The 14,786-nt window shown below is 51.3% G+C and overlaps 1 protein-coding gene across 1 annotated transcript; it reads right to left on the bottom strand.

The window, feature by feature from the left end:
• Positions 1-7,344: 7,344 nt before the first annotated feature.
• Positions 7,345-9,533, bottom strand: S100A9 (S100 calcium binding protein A9). Its single transcript, XM_025996875.2, has 2 exons — positions 9,345-9,533; positions 7,345-7,667 (listed from the first exon to the last, which is right to left on the bottom strand). Exons 1-2 carry the CDS (start codon positions 9,492-9,494, stop codon positions 7,425-7,427), a joined length of 393 nt encoding a protein of 130 aa, XP_025852660.1. The 5' UTR covers positions 9,495-9,533; the 3' UTR covers positions 7,345-7,424.
• Positions 9,534-14,786: the final 5,253 nt, after the last annotated feature.

Here is a 14,786-nt window from a genome sequence, read left to right as displayed (position 1 = left end):
AATAAGATCACCTCTGTGATCTTGAGCAGAACCCTTAACTTCTGGGAGTCTTGTTTGCTCATCTATAAAATGAGGACACTGATGCCACTTTTTGGGTGTGACACCTTGCTTTTCAGAAAGACATCTCAGGTGGGCTACGGGTATACTGCATGCCAAGCTATGCCAAGGTGCATATCGGGATTTTGGAAATCAGGAAAAGATCTGGACTCAATGGGATGGCTACCAGGAGCCTAGGGCAAAAGTGAGTAGGACTCAACATTTTAATTCGGCCGGTACAAAAAGTCATCCAAGTCAAAAGAAAGCAAACCATGCTTCTCTGATTTCTCTGATTATCTAACACAGTACTGGGCATGCAGTAGCTCAACCATTTCCATTTCAAAACTCACTTTGGCATTTATCTGTGAGCGCTTACCCCGGCCTTCTTTCTCTCCCCTCCACCCACGCAAGAAGACAGACAAGAAGTGGCTCCTCTATGCTTCCAGGTTGCCTGTAGTGACCACCTACCTTGCTTTTCTTTTCCACACATCCTGATATTGAAAATACCTATTTGGGTGTTCCTCACCCGCATCATATTGAAGGCTCCTCAAGGGCAGGGCCCTAATGCTGTGTTTGATATGAAGGCCAGGCGGGGTGCCACAGCCTCCCGGCGGCTCCCCATGCTTCCACTCTGGACCCTGACCCTCTTACATGTGGCAGCCAGATGGCCTCCCAACACAAACATACTGCATCACTTACCTGATTAAAACCCACCAGAAGTTTTCCAGTACTTGCCACCTGGCCCCATGTCCATCGCTGCTCTCCACGGAGGCTCTGCTTCGTTCTCCCCCCCACCCACTGTTCCCTCACATCTCCCTCCTTTATTTTCTTCCTGGAGCTCATCACCTCTGAAATGATCAATTCTTTATTCCTTGTCTGACTCTCTTCTAGATGGAAACTCCAGTGAGCAGGGACTTGCCTGCTTTGTAGGCCCGGGATGCTTTTCACACGCAGCTGCTCAGTCAAGGAAGAATCAATGCATGTTGGTTTAGTGGAATCCAGTTAGTGTTTTCTAATGAGGGAATGAGCAGCTGGTCCAAATCAGCCAGTGAGATGCTGCTGCTGCTGGTGGTGGAGGAGGGGAGGATGGGCCACTCACAGCAGGCTGGGAGGTCTTGCTGGGGGTGGACTGCTCTCCTCTGACCTCAGCAATGTCGGAAGGCTCGCTTCCTGAGCCCACCTTGCTTCTCTTTGTGCAGACCGTCAGCCCTTATTATTTCCCCTCATGATTCTCACCTTTCACTATTAATAGGTGCTTCTGAAGCTGCACGTGTTCTGCTTTGGAGGCATCATCCCTAGCTACAGATGACCCTGAGTTTCACTCAAAGGCATTGCCCTTCCTGAAAACATCCCAGCTCCTTGGCACTGCATGTTACCACGAAGACTGGGAGGGCAGGTGGAGCAGGAGAGAAGACTCAGGGAGAGAATATAGATGGATGGAGGGGAAGAAGGGAGGCAGCAGGAGGAGAGGAGGGGTCGATGGACCTGAGCCCTGAGCTGCACCCTCAGGGCTTGGCAACAGACCTGTGTCTTGCTGATCTGCACAGGATAGTTCTGGGTACCTGGGCCAAAATGGGAGAGCTCTTAGCAAAAAAGGGAGAACATGAGGGCACTCATGGGAGGAGGCCAGCTGGCCTCCCAGGTGCTTGTGTTACCTGTCTCTTGTGTATGTGAGGGTCTCTGGAGACAGGCTTTGGGGCCCAATCAGGCCATGGAGCCAACTGGAGTCTCAGGGTTGAGGGATGGTCCCAGGCCCGAGCCTCAACAGGAAACAGGACTTGAGCAACCATCTGTTTCAGCTCTGCTGTCATTTTGGTAATGGGGATGTCAACATCTGTGTCACAGAGCTTTCTATGGCAACTTCAGGGAGGGGGTGCAAGGGCATGGAGGTGGGATTCTGGAGCTTTCCTCAGACTAGGATTTGTGTCACGGTTGTGTAAAATTGCTTCACCAGGCTGGTGAAAGCTGAGGCCTTTCTTCCTGGCAAGGTCTTGGGAAATAGCACAGAATCACCTTCCTTGTCCTGTAGGGTTTGGGCGGACCTGGGTAGCTTGAGATCCTGGCTGGACTTGTCTTTTCTGAGAATGCCATCTTGGGTTCTCTTAGGTCTCACCAGACCTTCCGGCAGCCTTCTCACTGGCCTGGGCCTGCTAGCTCATTCCCACCCCAAATTCATCCCATAAACCGCAGATAGACACTTTAAAATATAAGTATGGTTAAATCGTACACTTCCCTAAAACCCCCACTGCTCCTGCCCTCCCTTCTCCTGCTGAGAGTGCAAACTCCAGGCCGAGATTCTGGCCTGCTCACCTCTGCCTCTCCCGCCCTTGGCTCCTTGGTCCTGATCAGACCCCACACCCGCCCACTTCCAGGCCTCATTCGGAGCACCTGCATGTTAACCCAGGGGTGCCCACAGTCTTGATAGGGGTCTAACGTTTGCCCTTCTAGCACCTGCTGAAAGATCATGTGGATACCTCAAAGTCCCACCAAACCACCCTCTACAGCCTTTCATTTTCCACATTGAGAGCACTTGAGGAGCTGTGTGGTTTGCCCGCAGGCCTGGGCTCCTTCATGACAAGGCGAGGCTTTCTTCATCATTCCCGTCTGTGTGTGCTGAGTGAATGAATGAATGCATGAACAAGTGGATAATGAGAGACTTCACCTCTTCCCTGAGTTGTAGGGCATCCTGCATCTGCCAGCCTCAGAACACATCAGAGCACCATGAAGTGTCTGCACAGCCACTGTCCCTTCCTCATTGCTCCCAGACAGCCATCCCGAAACTCAGGTTCTCCTGCTTGGGAACCAGGGGCAGGCATCTCATGATGGGGCCACTATAAGGAGGGGAAGCCCCCAAAAGTTCATCTTTCCCAGAAGGACTCCTTAATCACCGAGAGATGATTCTCAGGTGGGGTGGGAATCTGATCGCTCCCACTGAGGAAGAAAGTCAGTTCCTCTCTACTCAACAGGACTAGCTTTTTCATTTTTCATTTTTAGTTGAAGTATAGTTGACGTGTAATATGATATTGGTTTTAGGTGTACAACATAGTGCTATTACATGATGCTCATCAGGGTAAGTGTAGCTACCATTGGTCACCACGCAACACTATTACCATATTACTGGCCATATTCTCCATTCTGTCTTTTTATCCCTGTGACTTATTTATTTTATAACTGGAAATTTGTTATATCCAAATTTACCTATTCCTCTTCACTTATTTTGTCCACCCCTCCTCCCTCTGTCCCGGCGACCACAAGTTTGTTCTCTGTATCTGAGTCCTTTTACAGTTTTTTATTTTTATTTGTTTTGTTTTTAGATTCTACATATATGTGAAATCCTATGGTATTTGTTGTTCTCTGTCTGACTTATTTCACCTAGCATAATACACTCTGAGTCCATCCATGTTGTTACAATCAGAAGATTTCATTCTTTTTTATGACTAAGAGATAGTCCATCGTGTATACATGCCACATAGTCCTCATCTATTCATCTATGGATGGACACTTAGGTTGTTTTCATACCTTGTCTATTGCAAATTATATTACAGAAAACATAGGGGTGCATGTATCTTTTTGAATTAATATTTTTGCATTCTTCAGGTAAACACCTAGAAGTGGAATCGCTGGGTCATACATTGATTCTACTTCTAATTTTTGAGAAACCTCCTCACTGTTTTCCAGAGTGGCTGCACCAGTTTACATTCCTGCCAACAGTGCACAGGGGTTCTTTTTTCTCCACACCCTCACCAACACTTGCTGATTCTGCTCTTTTTTATTTTAGTCATTCTGACAGGTGTGAGGTGATCTCCCACTGTGGTTTTGATTTGCATTTCCCTGATGATGAATGATGTTGAGCATCTTTTCATGTGTCTGTTGGCCATCTGTATGTCTTCTTCGGAAAAATGTCTATTCAGGTTCTTGGCCATTTTGAAAATTTGTTTTATTGGTGTTGAGTTGTATGAGTTATTAAATATAGTTTGGATATTAATCCCTCATTAGATGTGTCATTTGCAATATCTTTGTTCATTCAGTAGACGGCCTTTGTTTTGTTGATTGTTTCCTTTACTGTGCAAAATCTTCTTAGTTTGATGTTGTCCCAGCAGTTTATCTTTGTTTTTATTTTCCTTGCCTAGGGAGACATACCCAGAAAAATATTGTTTAGGGTGACATCAAAAATTTACTGCCTATGTTTTACGAATTTTATGGTTTTGGGTCTCACATCTAGGTCTTTAGTCCATCTTGTATTTATTTTCGTGTATGGTATTAGAAAGTGGTCCAGTTTCATTCTTTTGCATGCAACTGTCCAGTTTTCCCAGAGCCATTTATTGAAGAGACTATCCTTTCCCCACTGTGTAGTCTTGCCTTCTTTGTCAAAGAGTAATTGACCATATAACCATGGGTTTGTTTTGGAGATCTCTAGTCTGTTCCATTGATGTATATCTCTATTTGTGTGTCAGTACCATCCTGTTTGGATTACTACAACTTTGTAGTATAGTCTGCCATCTGGGATTGTGATACCTGCAGCTTTGTTCTTCTTTCTCAAGATTACTTTGGCTAGTCAGGGTCTTTTGTGGTTCTATACAACTTTTAGAATTATTTATAGAACCAGCTTTTTTGGAAGAGGCTAAATCCCCTTAACCAGTTCTCCTAAACGATGCTTAAGGAAAATCCCACAGGGCTCTGTACAGTGGCTTACTGTCAGACCTTCCCCTGGAGTCTAGAACTACGTCCTACTCTCAGACTGAGCTAGGAGAGAGAGAACACAAAAGGGAGAACTCTTGGCATCTGTGAAGCCCTGTCCCCTATTGTCTTGCTCCTTAGCAAATCCTCCGGCTCCACAGGATCCTAGGACCAACCTACTTTCACTTGCTCATCTATAATGCTTCATTCTGGACCCTGCGGATTTGAGGCAAATCAGCCATAATTTCTGCCTTCAGGGCCATTATCACCTCTTGATAAGAGGTTCCAAGTCTGTATCAGAAGTGCAATGGTAGATGTCTCAGAGAGTTCCCTGGGCTGGGAGGGGTAAGCCCCTAGGTGTTTGCAGAAGGTGGTGGTCAGGGATGTCTTCATGGCAGCAGCAACAGGTGCTCTGGGCTCTCAGGACAGGGCTGAGAGGCTTGCTAGAGACCCCAGGGTGGTGAGACCACTCCTGGTGCAAAAGTGTCGAGGCTGGAGAAAGCCTGGATGTCATTTAGGGAAAATGCTTTGAAGGAGTGGCTGCGTGGCTGTGTTGATGGAAGGGGTTAGATTTACTCTGTGTCCCCAAGGATGTGGGAGGGAAACCAGGATTAATGCCCGGCAGCACAACGACACAGATTTGAGCTTGGCATGATGAAGAACCTTCTAAGTGTCTGTGCCACGTTAGGAAGCTCTCTTTCATGGGGGAATTCAGGCTGGCCACCACTTGTCAGGGATGTTGGGGAGAATCAATCAAGCACTGGGGTGGGGCAGGTTAGGTCTAATCAACAATTTTCAAACTATTTTCAAGACAAATCCCTTTTTTCAAAGGGAAGTTTCTAGTATGCAATGGATAAAGGCTGGTATGACTAAATAAAGTAAGGGTGGGGGGGTGGGGGTGGGGCTTCAGATTCCTGTCACCTTGCTGCCCCCTACCTTCCAGTTTTAGATTCGTGATATCCAGAAGGCTTCTTCCATCTACCAGTATTAACCCCCCCCCCCCGCCGCCCCCTTACCTCCTCTCTCTTTTCTCCACACCACCCGTGAGAAAGGAGCGCGTGGGAAATGCTCGAGCATCTGTACAGTCAGTATTTGTTGAGAAGCTGCCATGTATTTGCCACTACTCTGCGTGCTGGGGAGAAAGCAGAGGTAAGCGGATGCTGCAGACTTGGCCCTCACTGCGTTCACAGTCTAGTAAGGGGCAGAGTCATAAATATGTTTATGGCACGTTGTGAAAAGGGGGGGCAGTGGGCTGGGATACCCACCCTTTCTGGCGCATCCCCAGGCCTCCCACCTCCCAGGCTGGTTCTCTTTCTCCTACCAAGCTGCATCTAGAAGGTGACTCCTCTGTGGGCATGAGGGTCAGGAAGAAGGGCTATCAGAAGGTGAGTCTCCCCAGCTCTCGGCTCTCTAAGTCAGGCAGGGAAGGGGCTGGGGGCTTCTAAATTCTGCTTCTCAACCTCACAGCCTGGAAGAGTTCCTGGAAACACCCTATGTGCTTGAGTGGGAGCCATCAAATCCTTGTACCCACAGCAGAGCCCCACTGGCCTTTAGACCAGAGGCCTTTGCAGTTGGCTTGCAGACATCCTGGGACCCAGTTACAGGCAGCCAGTGTGGGGCAGCGGAAACCTGACTGGCTCTTTCTTCCTGCTCAGTAGTGGGAAAGGAGCTGGGACATCCAGCCCATAGAAAAGATAGATTCAAGGCCCTTCCCTCTCTGCACTTTTTTGTTTTATTTTAGATTTTACTTATGTATCTGAGAGAGAGAGCATGAACAAGAGGGAGGGATAGAGGGAGAAGCAGGTTCCCCACTGAGTAGGGAGCCCAATGTAGGGCTTGATCCCAGGACCCCAAGATCATAACCTGAGCCCCCCGCACCCCTCTGCACTACTTTGAACAATTCTTCCACTTTATGGCCTTGGGCTGGTTCCTTCTCCACTCTGTTTCACATTCTTCATTTCCAGGGAGGCCTGAACCCAAAGTCCAACCTCCTCATGGTAGTGGTCGAACCTTATAGCTGCAGGGACATGATTGGAGCTCTTCTCTCTCTCCATCCTGCTGGCACTGGGTGGGCATGGGGTCAGACTCCCCCACTTTCATCCCTGCCCGCACCTGCCCCAGTGTCCATCCATGATGACATTGCTCGGTCTGTGAAGAGACATCAATTTGCTCAACGTGGATTCAGAACTCAGTTTATGGGTAAACATCTCCAGTATAGTGTCCTCAGACACAGTCCATCTAGGATCACCTCTGGACAACTTCCAGAGGAATAAGGTCTCTTAGGAGACACACAGCTGTAGAAGGTGGTAGATAGCACTGGGGGAAGGGGTCAGGGCTTGGGTGGGGTTGGCCAGAATGTTGAGGGAGGTATCCGCCTTTTGCTTTCTATGGTATCGACCGGCAGTATGAGGAAGTCCTGAGCTGGAGTGAGGTGACTGGGGCCTGAGTGAGAGGTGAGGAAATGGTCAGGGGAGTGAGCCCAAGGGGCTTAGAATAGACCCACATTTTGTGGCTTCTCACTCTGTTCTTACCATGTGAAGGGGTTGGGCAGTTAGGGGGCAGGGCCGCATGGCACCCTGGCCCCTGGAGGGACAGGCTAGAGGCGGGCGGTGGAAGAAGCAGACAAAGTGCTGGCTTGGAGGAAGACTTTATTTTGTCCCCCAGCTAAGGCCGTTAAGCCTCTCTGTGGCCCTAGGTGGGCAGCCTCCTGATTAGTGGCTGTGGCCGTGGCCATGGCCACCGTGGCTGTGGCAGTGGCCCTGGCTGCCCTCCCCAAAGCCTGGCCCATGGCTGTGGCCCTCTCCCTCTGGGGCATTCTTGTGCATCTCCTCATGCGAGGCCACCGTCAGCCTGGCCACCAGGATGGAGAACTCTTCAAAGTTCAGTTCCTTGTCTCCGTTCGTGTCCAGGTCCTCCATGATCTTGTTTATGGCGTTGTCATTCTTCTTCTGCTTCTGTGGGTGCAGGTGACAAGGGCAGTTAGGGCCGGCATGGCCAGCTCTGCAGAAGGGGAGCTCTGCACTGACCCCAGGCAAAGGCACAGGGAACCTGACTCCCAGGCCTCAGTTAAAAAATTAGAAATGACCATTGAACTGATGCGCACAGACTAGCAGATGTTGAACATGTGTTAGACACTTGCTGATTTTTTCTGCATCCAACCTGGGCACTATGATTCTCTCCATTTTACAGGAGAGGAACTGAGATCACGGGACTTCCTTGAGGTCACGCAATTAGTATGTGCAGAAATGTCACCTCATTTGGCCTTTATAACAAGCTTCACAGGGCATCTTCCTGGAGGAAGATGTCTTAGAAAAGGGGAAGTAGTTTGTGCAGATCCATGAGGCTTGGGAGGGGGAGAGTGGGTGTGAGCCCCACCTGTCCCAGTCCCTCTACCAGTGTGGGCTCCCTCCCGTTGCCTACCTGTTCCTTCCCTCTCTAGGTTACTTATTACTGACACTCATTTCAACCTACTTGGGGCAGGGGGAACACCTGATGAAAACAAGATGGTTTGTATGTTGTGTGGGGCTGGAGAGCGGTGCATGCTCTGCACTGAACCCAGGCTGTGAGAGTTTGGAGGTGAGGAGGACCCAGGCTGCAGTGGGTGGGCCCATAGGCTAGGCAGGCTCAGCTGAGGCCCCTCCCAGTGCCCCCCCTGCGGGTGCCCTGCTCAGCCCCCAGGCCAGTCCACATCGCCTGGTCTTCTGTGCTTTCTCCGCCAGCCTGGGCTGAGCCCTCACTGTGCCACAGCTGCTGGGCAGGGCCTCAGTTTTCCCTCCTGGACATGGGAGGCGGGTGGTGGGGTCAGTGGAGGAGTCCCACGGAGGAGAACCTGGTCCCACCAGCTCCTGGCTGTCCTGACCCGGCTTCCCCTTGCACCTGTGCGGAGCTGTGAGCATCCCATCTGCTTCCTGAGGGGTGCGGGCCTGGCTTTGGGGAGGGTGGCAGGGCGCCAGCCGCCCCGGGGGGAATGAAAGGGAGCCTGGGGGCAGGCATCTCACCCTTCTTACTCCTGCCTATTTCCCCATAGTTGTAAAGTACACTGGAAGATGGGGGAGGGGGGGTTGGGGCGGGGGGAGGAACAAAGGAACAAATCCTCCGTTTTTTCTAGAACTGCCTAGAAATGTTCCCATTAGGGAAATAAACTAATCATGTTACTAAGTGTTTTTTGTTCCTGGGTGCATCTCCCCACGCTCTGTGCTCCCTGCTCCGGACCCTCCCACTTAGGGAGGCCCCACAGCTCTCACACTCAGACCTCTCTGGGTTCAGGTTCTGGTCTGCTTCCAGGCTGTCAAGGCTCATCCTCAGGTGCTTCTCTCCCCAGGTCAGGTGTCAGCTCCGCTCCCCACCCCGCATCACCTGCAGCGCTCTCTCTCAGGTCCTTTGGAGCACTAACGGCATTGGATTCATCCGTATTCTTTGTGAGACAACATCTTTCCTGTGTGTCCCAACCATGGGGCCCTATGTGCCACTACATACCCGCACACAGCACACACGGCCTGCTTCTACCTGGGAGCAGCTCCAGGGACAGAGCACCTGCTGCCCCTGGAGGGTGGGTGAAGGAGCTGGGATTTCCTCCTTGGCCATTGCAGAGTGCACCCCACGCCCCAGGCTTGCCTGGAACCCCTGCCTACCTTGAGGAAGTTTGGCAGCTCCTTTTTCACCAGCTGTTTCATTTCTTTCTGGTTGAGAGTGTCCGGATGCCCCAGCCGCACAGAGTACTGGTGGAAGATGTTGATGATGGTCTCGATGTTACATTCTAGCTGCGACATCTGGTCCGCCATTTTCCTGCACTCTGTCTGAGGAGGGGACAAGTGAGGGTTCAGGAGCTTAGAAGAAAAGGTTGCTGAGCTCCCCTGACATCTCTCAGGCTGCTCGTAGAAACAATGGGGGTGATACAGAAGGAAAAGAAACTGTAACTGCTCTGGGAGAAGATCCTGCCCCATGTGGCAGGGGTGGCTTTAGAATATCTGGAGAATGCTAAAGAGAAGAGCATTTGAAGACAAGAGGCTCCCGCAGAATATGATCCAAGAAAATGTGAGGAAATTTTCAAGTGGGTGGATCAGTCACGGAGGGCTTTCAGGAGGAGGCCTTGGAGGAGGCCTGTCATGGCGGGAGGTTAAGAAGAAGTCAGAGTGGAAGGTTAGAACTCACTTACCCAAGCCAGGGAGCCACACAGAGGGGTTTGATAGCTCGGTGTGTGTCTCACATTTATAGGCAGCTCCCGGCTGGATGCTCGGCCCTCTTGGGGAAGATTGCTTCACAGGTGAGCAGTGTGGTAATGCTGAGCTGGGCTGTCAGTGCCAGGAAGGGTGCTGGGGTGGGACAGGAAATGTTCACAAAGCTCCTTCAGCCTTTTTGTGAAATGCCCAGCCCCGGGCCTGGAGCCGGTTTGGGAGGAAGCTGGCTGGGTAGCTCACTTCCCTTCAACCTCCATCCTCTGCTCTACCTGATCAAGCCAGCAGCCTCTCCCTCAGTCTCCCCCTGCTCCCACCGAGGTTGGGTCAGTCAGTGGCTGCTGGCTCTGCGTCTCCCGTGCGTGCCAGTCACCCAGCAAGCCCTCCTTTTCTCCTACCTGACTCTGAGATAAACACTCCTTGATGGCTGAAGTTCTTGGACTCAGGATGAGCTGGAGATTGGAGGGTCATTGGAGGCACTGCACCCCCTTGTATTGCAGATGAGGAAGCTGATGCCAGAGAGCGGCCTGCTTGGTGACATAGCAGGAACTGGGCCCAGACATTCTGGTTTTTGGTTAAGGGTGATTCTGATCACACCTCCCTCTTGCAGTCTGAGTGACAGATCCTCAGGGTGAATGTGTTTCTAGAGCCATGCCTTCAGGAACTCACATAGCAGAAGGCAAATATTTTTATGTAGCTTCTCGTTGGGCAAGATCTGTCCCTCCCAGGCTACAAACCTCCCCTGCCCAGGGCAGCAAACTGAGCTGCTTAGCACAGCACATAGAGCTTCCCAGAAACACCTGTCCTGCCCTGCTCTGCACATCAGCTTCCCCTCCTGCCCCCATCCAGCTCCTCCCTTGGGCCCATAGGCTCCCCTGCCACATGCACCCCAGGCCTTCGTCTTTGACGCTCTCACCCCTTCACTCATGACATGGTGCAGTCCTACTGACCCCTCGTGGCTCGGTTCAAATGCCACCTCATCCAGAAGCCTGCTGGTCTTCCCAATTGGAAACCACTGTTCCTCTTCAACACCACTCCCACACCACTGCCAGCTCTCAGTACTTGCACTCCTTGATTTGTGTGTATATTTTGCCTGACAATTGCCTGTAGATCCTCAAGGGAACTACTTCATGTTCCCACCCTCCTGAGCACACGACCCAGGGCTTGGCAGATCGGAGATCTTACATTTGCTAAAGGATCATGTCCTGACTGGCAGCCTCTCCTTGAAACCCAGGAAGCATGTCTGGAGGACTTTGCTCTGGCCAAGCTCTCCTGTATCTGGGAAGATGTCCTCTTCTACCCCTACCAGTGACTCTGTCCAGTCTTTGTGAATCTTCCCCTCACTTCTCAGCCCCTGTTCACTGCTTGGCTTTCTGAGACCTCAGGCACCCCTGTGTGCTGTGCCTTGGCCCTGAGCACGTCCTGCCTTGTACTGCTGAGATGGCACACGGAATTGTGGTTAAGAGTTCAGACTGGCTGTGTGACCTTAGGCAGTTTACTTAACCTCTCTGGGCCTCACTTCTTTGTCATTAAAACAGGAAAATAACAACCTGTCTTGAGAATCGAGACCATATGTATAAAGATGGAAGATCTCAGTAAATAAGAGGCAATCTTATTAGTTATTGTTTCATTCGTTAATATAAGTATTGGTTGAACACCTACTATGTGCCAGGCAGTAGGGCTAGATGTTGGAGGAACTTGATGAAGAAGTCCTAATACATGGAGGGGATGTAATCTAATGTCTTGCATTCCTTTTTAAAAAAAATTTTTTTTTAAATTTATTTATGATAGTCACAGAGAGAGAGAGAGAGAGGCAGAGACACAGGTGGAGGGAGAAGCAGGCTCCATGCACCGGGAGCCTGATGTGGGATTCGATCCCGGGTCTCCCGGGTCGCGCCCTGGGCCAAAGGCAGGCGCCAAACCACTGCGCCACCCAGGGATCCCATGTCTCCCATTCCTAATCACATCTTAAACCCTTGGGAGCTAAGGACAGGGCCTAGCACAGTGCCAAGTACACAGCAAATTTTTTATAAACAGTTGCTTGAATCAATGAGTAAATCACCCTGATGGAATGAACAGTGCAGGACCAGGTCTGCCCTCCGTGTTTGCCCTGGTGGAGGAAGCGCAGGCTGTGCGCAGGCTGTTAAGGAATCTCTCTTCTAGGCACTGCAGCAGGTGCCTGGGGCTCCTCTCCCCTGCACCCCACAGCGCCCTCTGCTGGCTGTGCTTTCGCTCTGCACCACGGGCCCAGACCCCGGCTTGCAGGGCGAAGGCGGTGGAGCTCCCTGGGGGACTGCTGGCAATCCCCGTGGGGCCTCCGCCAGGAGACAGTACGGACTGGTGGAGACTGTGGTGAATGGGACTGTTCTTACCTCCAAGGAGCAGCAGTACTTACCCTTGGGCTGAGGGGGGCAAGTAGACCGGGTGTTGTCACATCTCCTAAAGGCCCAGAAAATAGGAATTTTTATGTGAAAACTCCTGCTTATAAAATCGTTCAGCTAATTTTTTAAAATTTTTATTTATTTATTTATGATAGTCACACAGGGAGAGAGAGAGAGAGAGAGAGAGGCAGAGACACAGGCAGAGGGAGAAGCAGGCTCCGCGCACCGGGAGCCCGACATGGGATTTGATCCTGGGTCTCCAGGATCGTGCCCTGGGCAAAAGGCAGGCGCCAAACCGCTGCGCCACCCAGGGATCCCTGTTCAGCTAATTTTATAGAAAAGTGAAAACATTAGCAATGAGGCATGACGTATGCCAAAGAAAGCACGCCTACAGGCAGATGGCGTGTAGCATCTGCTGCGCCCCTGCTTCTGACCGGCAGGCCTGCCTCATCCGCTCTGCTGCGGCTCCTCAATGCAGAGCCTAGGTCGGAGCAAGGGCCTGGCTCTGTAGGCGCTGGATGAACATGTGGCGAAAGAATAAATGCAGGAGTGCACAAATAAGCAAAGAAATGAGAAAGCATGAAGATGAACACTGGTCTGTTGCCCTATGACTTTCCGCAGAGCCCTTGCCTGTGATGGTAGAGTGTCACAGGATTTCAGTAAAATGGGGGATGTGGAGAATAGGACCAGCAACTGGGGGGAGTGGGCAGCGGGGCAGACCCCCAAATAGATGGGGGTCTGCACCTGTGGGTCCCATGTTGGTAGTAGTTCTCTTGCATCAGAAGGCCATAATGCTCCAGGCTCCAGGCTGGCCCCAGGTCAGGGGAGGCTGGGGCTGAGCTGTGGAGGTCCTGACCCAAGCAGCTTATTTCTGGTTCCATCCAGTCGCTGCCCCAATGCCACCTATCCTCACTGCCAACCAAGGCCACAGGTTGGGATGGGGGTGGTAGGGAGTGGGGTCTTCTCCTTGGGGAAGCTCAGAGCCTCCTGCTATGGCATGATTTGGGGCCATTCTCCTAGTTCCAGACAGTGATTCTGGAGGCTGCCATTGAAAGAAAAGGTTTCCTCAGCTGTGGTCAAAACAATGAAACAACCATGAAAGCATGTGTTCCTTCCCAGTGTCCAGAACCGAGAGTGGGCCTGTGTCCCCTTCTCTGCAGCCATCTTGCTGTTGTCTCTTCTAAGTTGTTGGTATCGAACCAGGTATTATAATGGGGCTGTGTGTCCTTCAGCCTGCAGGATCCTGGTGAGAGCTCAGGCTCAGTGAGACGCTGAGCGCTGGATGCTAGTCCTTGCTTCTCCAGACTTGCTGGATGGGCTCTGGAAAAAATGTCCGTGTCTAGGACCCCCTTTTCTTATTCATTAAGTGAGGAGGTTGGATCAGCTGGCCTTCAGGTCATTTCTAGCATTGACTCCAGGTTTTGAAGCAATCTTGGTGGGCTCCACGGACACCACAAGCTTCATGGCCCCAGGACCATCTGACCCCTGGTTTTCTGCTGCTTCTCTGCAGATAAAGTCAGATTCCTCTTCTCAACAAAGCAGCTTGAGCCTGGGCCCAGCCCTTTCCAGGCTACCACCTGCTAGCCTCTCCTCTCCACACCCCCTCTCCTCTCTGCCGTCCCGGTGCACATCCTTCCCCCTACATGCTTTCCCTCCCTTCATACCCTGCCTTCCTCCTTGCCTCTGTCCCAGCCCAAGACTTCCAGACACTCTCCCACGGGGATCTCTCCTGGACATCCCGTGGCCCCCACTGCTTATTCTGTGTGGACACAGGTAAGTTCAACCACTCCCTGCATCTTTGGGCTCAGTGTACATCTTTGGGCTCCCATTGCTCCTTGTGCCCGTGCGGCCTTCTCACAGGCCTGTCCTGAGGTCCCGAGGCCCCGAGGCAGTGGTGAGGCCCATTCCTGCCCACCGACTCCACCTCAGCTGTCCTCCCTCCTAACTGTCCTCTCCTATCTCTTGTAGATCATGGTTGTTGTCCTCATTATGTCCTTAGGTTCTAGATCTTTCCTCAAACTCCTGGCCAGTATTTCAGGATCTCCCTGCTGGCTTCCTCTGCCTGTCAGGAATGCCTTGGAAGTATGCAGCCCTTTATAGAAAGGAGAGGACTTTCACATCCATTCTGGTGTTGGCCTAAGACCAGCCTGTGGGGCCACCACAGTCACGCTTGGCTCCTGGAGAGAAGGTGTTCGTATGTTGACTCATTCCTGGATGATAAGTTTGTGTGGGAGAGACGTCTGATAACCACTTGCAGAATAATATGATTTCGGGGGAATCTATTCTTACAGGTTCTTTCCTAATTAAGAAACTGCAGCAGGGAGAATGCAGAGAAGAAAAAACAAAGGTGGTGGGAGCCAGTGATGGAGACTGGATGGGGAGAAAACTGGGAAAGGCCCTTGGGGAATGGCAGTGGTGTGCTGCCCCCTTGTGGTGGGGCTGTGTCAGGACAGCCTGAGGCTAGGGTTCTGATTAGGGTTCTGGTGAGAAAGAGGGTTCTGCTTCAGGTTTGGTTAAG

The sequence above is a fragment of the Vulpes vulpes genome, chromosome 13 (assembly GCF_048418805.1).
Source record: "Vulpes vulpes isolate BD-2025 chromosome 13, VulVul3, whole genome shotgun sequence".
Taxonomy (NCBI): Eukaryota; Metazoa; Chordata; class Mammalia; order Carnivora; family Canidae; genus Vulpes; species Vulpes vulpes.
The sequence above is the reverse complement of the archived record's forward strand: the minus strand, read 5'-3'. Positions and strand labels throughout refer to the sequence as shown.